Source organism: Nicotiana tomentosiformis, chromosome 6 (assembly GCF_000390325.3).
Source record: "Nicotiana tomentosiformis chromosome 6, ASM39032v3, whole genome shotgun sequence".
Classification (NCBI taxonomy): domain Eukaryota; kingdom Viridiplantae; phylum Streptophyta; class Magnoliopsida; order Solanales; family Solanaceae; genus Nicotiana; species Nicotiana tomentosiformis.
The window spans coordinates 2,518,556-2,524,878 of record NC_090817.1 but is presented as its reverse complement, the minus strand read 5'-3'; the positions used below and the strand labels follow the sequence as shown (position 1 = coordinate 2,524,878).

The following is a 6,323-nucleotide window of genomic DNA, read 5'->3' as shown; positions in this document are numbered from 1 at the left end:
ACAGTAACCTTCTTGGCACCACCGTGTCGTACTGTGTCCCTAAGAACTAACAAATGAGGGTCGTCATACTGCTGATCTCTGATACAATCAAACAAAGAAGACCGAGCTACTGTACATGCTAGAACACGGCTAGGCTCTAAAATATCCAACCTCACAAACTAGTTGGCTAAAGTCTGAACATCTGATGCATACGGTCTCTCACCGACTAGAATGAATGCAAGGCTGCCCATACTCACTGCCTTTCTACTCAAGGCATCGTCCACCACATTGGCCTTCCTGGGGTGGTACAAAATAGTGATATCATAGTCTTTCAATAGCTCCAGCCACCTCCTCTGCCTCAAATTGAGATCCTTTTGCTTGAAGACCTAGAGGCGATGATCCGTGAAGACCTCACACGACACGCCGTAAAGATAGTGCCTTCAAAAAAAGTGACTGAATCCAACCAAAACTCGCACTTTGAAAATTTAGCATATAATTGGCTGGCTCTCAGAGTCTGAAGTACAATCCTAAGATGATGCTCATGCTCCTCTCGACTACGGGAGTAGATCAAGATATCATCAATAAATATGATCACAAAGGAGTCCAAATAAATCTTGAACACTCGGTTCATCAGATCCATGAATGCTGCTGGGGCATTTCTCAACCCAAAGGACATCACAGATACTCATAATGCCCGTAACGAGTCCGAAAAACTGTCTTAGGGACATCAGATGCCCTTCCTCAACTGATGGTAGCCAGATCTCAAATCAATCTTCAAAAACAACTTGGCACCCTGAATCTGATCAAATAAATCGTCAATCCTTGGCAATGGATACTTGTTCTTGATGGTGGCTTTGTTCAACTGCCGATAATCTATGTACATCCTCATCGATCTATCCTTCTTCTTCACAAACAACACAGGTGCACCCCAGGGCGAGACACTAGGTCTAATGATGCCCTTATCAAGTGAATCTTGCAGTTTTTCCTTCAATTCTTTCAACTCTGGCGGGTCCATATGGTATGGCAGAATAGAGATGGGCTGAGTGCTAGGAGCCAAATCAAAACCGAAATCAATATCCCTGTCGGGTGGTATCCCCGACAGGTCTGCATGAAATATCTCTGGAAACTCACGAACAACGGGTACTGAATCCATGGAAGGAACCTCCGCACAAGAATCGCGGACATAAACCAAATAAGCTAGACACCCCTTCTCGACCATATGCTGAGCCTTCGTATAAGAGATAACCATACTGGTAGAGTGGTTAGGAGTCCCTATCTACTCTAATCGAGGCAACCCCGGCAAGGCTAAGGTCACCATCTTAGCATGATAGTCCAATATAGCGTGATAAGGTGACATCCAATCCATACCCAAGATAATATCAAAATCGACCATATCGAGAAGTAGAAGATCTATACTAGTTTCAATACTCCCAATGGTGACCACACATGAACGATATACACGATATACAACAATAACATCTCCCATAGGTGTGGACATATACACATGAGCACTCAAAGAATCACGAGGCACAACCAAATATGAAGCAAAATAGGATGACACATAGGAATAAGTAGAACTCGGATTAAATAGAACTGAAGCATCTCTACTACAAATTGAAATAGTACATGTGATAACAACATCAAATGACTCAGCCTCATGACTGACTAGAAAAGCATAACATTGGGGCTGGGACCCATCACCCTGAACTACGTTCCTGAGACGACCTCTAGCTGGCTGGCGTCCACCTCTAACAGCCTGATCTCCACCTCTAATAGTCTGGCCTCTACCTCTGGCTGCCTGACCCTTGCCTCTATCTGGCCGAGCAGGTGGTGCAGCAACTAGTGCTGGAACCATGGCACGAGAACCCTGATGCTATGAGCTGCCCGATGCCCGAGAGAAAAATCTAGCAATGTGCCTCGGATCACCACAAGTATAACATGACCTCGAATGTTGTGACTGATGACCCTACAAATGACCCTGTCGACCTGAGTAACCGCCCTGAAAACTCTAGAGCAAAGGTGCACTAATAAGAGCTGGTGGTGCACTGTAGGCTAGCTGGTCGGAATAAGGCACATAAGGACCACGACTCCCTGAAGCACCGTGGGATTCTTGGAGTGCTGAATGAAATGGTCTGGGAGGATGGCCTCTACCAAAAGTACCCCTGCCTCCAGATGAGGCACTGGTGAACCCTCCGAAATGACGTGGTCTCTTGTCAGACCCCTGACCTCCCTAAGCAAGAACCACATCGACTCGCCTAGCGACATTGGCAGTCGCCTGAAAAGCAATCTCACTCCCAGTCTCTTTAGCCATCTGCAATATTATAGGTTGAGCAAGTACATCAATAAACCTCCTCACCCTCTCTCTCGGTAGGAAGTAGAATAAGAGCATGACGGGCCAAATCCACAAAAGGGGTCTCATACTGAGTAACTGTCATATTTCCCTGCTGGAGACGCTCGAACTGACGACGGTGCTCCTCTCTCAGTGTGATAGGGAGAAACTTCTCTAGAAAGAACTGAGAGAACTGGTCCCAAGTAAAAGAAGGCCACCCCGCTGGTTTGGTCAACAAAATCGACCCCGTTGGTCTCCACTATACCCACGTTCCGTAGCACCTCATGACAGCTGTCAAGATACTCCTGGGGATCCTCTGAAGGAGCACCACTTAAGTGAATTGGAAAGAGCTTGGTAAACCTGTTCAATCTCTACAAAGCCTCAGAAGACATAACTAACCCATCATTGGTCTGTCCCGTAACAACCGGCTAAACTACTCTGACTGGATGAGCTACTGGAGTCTGGTACTGGGGAGCCATCTCCTCCTCCATCCTGAGAGACGGATGGTGCCATGGGAAATACGCGAGTATGTGCCACACTTTCCATAAGGTCCACCAAACGGACCAAAGCGTCCTGAAGCACTGGGGTGGCAATGAACCCCTCCGGGACCTGAGCTGGTCCGATAGGCCTAGCCTGGGCTAGAATCTCCTCATCAAACTCTACCTGAGGGTCCACCGCTGGTGCTGCTGCTCGAGCTCTAGACTGAGCTCTGCCCCTGCCTGGGCCTCTGGCATGACCTCGTTCTCGACCTCTGCCCTCGTAGGAGCTGCCACCGAAGGCTCTGGTTGGTACTCGATTGAAGAAGCGGTACGTGTTCTCGCCATCCATGGAAGGACAAGAATAGAAGAGTTCAATCAGCAATGATAGAATGAAATCGCACGACAGAGAATAATAGAAGTAAAATTTGTTCCAAAACTTCATAGCCTCTCGGAGATAAGTACAGAGGTCTCCGTACCGATCCCCCAGACTCTACTAAGCTCGCTCATGAATTGTGAGACCTAGGCAACCTAGTGCTCTGATACCAACTTGTGACGACCTGGAATTCCCACCGTCGGGACCGTGATGGCACCTAACATTCCACTTGCTAGGCAGGCCGACATTAGAGAATTATTAAGCCAATCCTTATTCAATTCAGAAAATTATAGCAAATAAGCTAAAATGAAATACAACGAGTGCGTAATAATATAAAAACTTCATTAATTATTACCACCCGGATCTGGAGTCACAATTCACGAACTTCTAGGATTTACTACAAGTAAACGTCTGAAAGAAATACAACTGTTTGAACGAAAGAAACAGTAAAAGGAAATTGAAAAGATAGACGGGGACTTCAAGGTTTGCGAACGCCAACAGGTCTATCTTGAGTCTCCGATGAACTAGTCTGAGCTGCTACACATCTCGATCAACAGGGACCAATACCAAAATCTGCACAAGAAGTGCAGAGTGCAGTATCAGTACAACCGATCCCATGTACTGGTTGGTGTCGAGCCTAACCTCGACGAAGTAGTGACGAGGCTACGACAAGATACCTACATAACAAACCTGTGCAGGTAACAATATATGTACAAGAAAACCACAGTAACAGCTAAACATATACTATTGGGAGGGGGACATGCTTAAGGGGCACATGATATATGAGATACAACGGAAATGATAACCAGAACAATCAACATGCTTTTAACCAGTGAAAACAACTAAACACAATGAAGAAAATTGCACGACATCACCCTTCGTGCTTTTACTCTCAGCCTCACAATATAAATCAATAGATATGACACGGCATCACCCATCGTACATTAACTCTCATAATGTGGCACAACATCACCCTTAATGCATTCAGACTCACAACATGTCACGGTATCACCCTTCGTGCATTAACTCTCACAACATGACATGACATCACCCTTCGTGCATTAACACTCACAATATGGCACGATATCACCCTTCGTGCATTAACACTCACAATATGGCACGACATCACCCTTCGTGCATTAACATTCTCCCTTACCATAATGCAATGAACAAATAACACCAGGGAGATAAAATAACAAGTACAATCTTTACTTCAACATTTGGTTCCACAATATCAACCTCAATTTCAAAATCAATACTCAATTATCACTAGAATATCCGTAAACATGATAAGAATGATCAATTTAACAATACTAGTCTAAATATGGATAACATGAAGAAGCTATAATTGCAAGAAACCCCGCATGTATGCTTTAACCCGATTATAACGCATAAGTACTCGTCACCTCACATATTCGTTGTTCCCCAACATCTAAACATGTAGCAAATAGACAAACAAGTTCTATTCCCTCAAGTCAAGGTTAGACGCAACACTTACCTCACTCCAAAGGCCACTCAATGCTCAGTTACCGCTTTTCCTCTAGAATCTACCTCTAAAACACTCGTATCTATCCACAAACGACTCAATAATATCAAATATTGCTAAAGAAATCAATTACAATGCATAAATGTAGATTCCCCAAACTTTCCCCCCAAAAGTCAAAAATCAACCTCGGTCCCGCTTGGTCAAAACCCAAGGTTCGGACAAAAATTCATTCACCTATTCACTCCCAAGCCCGATTATATAATTTATTTTGAAATCCGATCTCAATTTGAGGTCAAAATTTCAATTATGCAAAAATCCCTAATTCTACCCAAACCCCCATTTCCACCATGAAAATCCTAGATTTTTAGGTTGAAAACTCATGAAATGCAATGTGTAATTGAAATAAAGTAGGTTATAATCACTTACCAACAAATTGGAAAAGAAAATCTTATGGGAGAATCGCCTCTAGTTCTTTTAGTTTTGAAATTTTTGAGAGAATGGCAAAATCCCGTAATTGGGACTGTTTTATCACTGGGCATCAGTGTTCATCGCGTTCACGTGAACACTGACGAGTTCGCGAAGAGCAGAGCTTTAATGGCTTACGCGATCGTGGGAGACTTAACGCATTTGCGAAGGTATAGACCACCTCACCTTCGCGTTTGCGAGATAGGGCTTGAGTTCGCATAGAGTCACCCCTGATTTCCCTTCCCAGCCTGCCTATTGCTACGCGTTCGCGTGTGACAGTTCGCATAGAGCAATCCCCCCCAATGCTCCGCGTTCGCGACAGTAGTCTCACATTCGCGTAGGAGAAAAACCAACCCAGCCCAGTTCACACATCGCGTTTGCGAGAGTGCTTTTGCGAACACGAAGAAGGAAACCAGAAGGCACTTGAAACTGCAGAAAAATCAGAATTTCCAAGTTAAAATCATCCCGTAGCCTATCCGTAACGCACCCTAGCCCTCGAGGCTCCATACCAAATATGCACACAAGTCCCAAAACATCATACGAACTCGCTCGCGCGACCAAAACACCAAAATAACACCTAGTACTACGAATCAGATACCAAATCAAATATAATTTTCAAGAAAAGTTTAAAACTTCTATTTTCACAACCGAACTTTCGAATCACGTCAAATCAACTCTGTTTTTTACCAAATTCGACAGACAAGTCATAAATAATATAGTGGACTTGTACCGGGCTCCGAAATCAAAATACAGACCCGGTATCAATAAAACCAAACATCAGTCAATTCTTAAAATTATTAAACTTTCAAACATTTAATTTTTCATCAAAATTCCATATCTCGAGCTAGGGACCTCGGAATTCAATTCCGTGCATACGCCCTGGTCCCAAATTACAATACGGAACTACCGGGACCGTCAAAATATAGATCCGGGTCTGTTTACTCAAATCATTGACCAAAGTCAACTCAAATCATTTTCAAAGCAAAGTTTCATATTTTTCACGGATTTTAACATAAAAGCTTTCCGGAAATAAGCCCAGACTGCCCACGCAACTCGAGGAGGGTAAAAATAAGATTTTTAAGGTTTCAAATCACATCATTAGGTTTTAAAATATAAGATGACCTATCAGGTCATCACACGTAGAAGCGAAGGCGCAATAGCGCGGATGGAGCCGTAAATGCGGAGTTGAGGGGCCTGAAGGAGGACCACATG

The 6,323-nt window shown here is 44.1% G+C and overlaps 1 protein-coding gene across 1 annotated transcript; it reads right to left on the bottom strand.

The window, feature by feature from the left end:
• Window positions 1–1,255: 1,255 nt before the first annotated feature.
• On the bottom strand, window positions 1,256–1,834 carry LOC138893478 (uncharacterized). Its single transcript, XM_070178095.1, has one exon. The coding sequence runs from the start codon at window positions 1,832–1,834 to the stop codon at window positions 1,256–1,258; it is 579 nt and encodes a 192-aa protein (XP_070034196.1).
• Window positions 1,835–6,323: the final 4,489 nt, after the last annotated feature.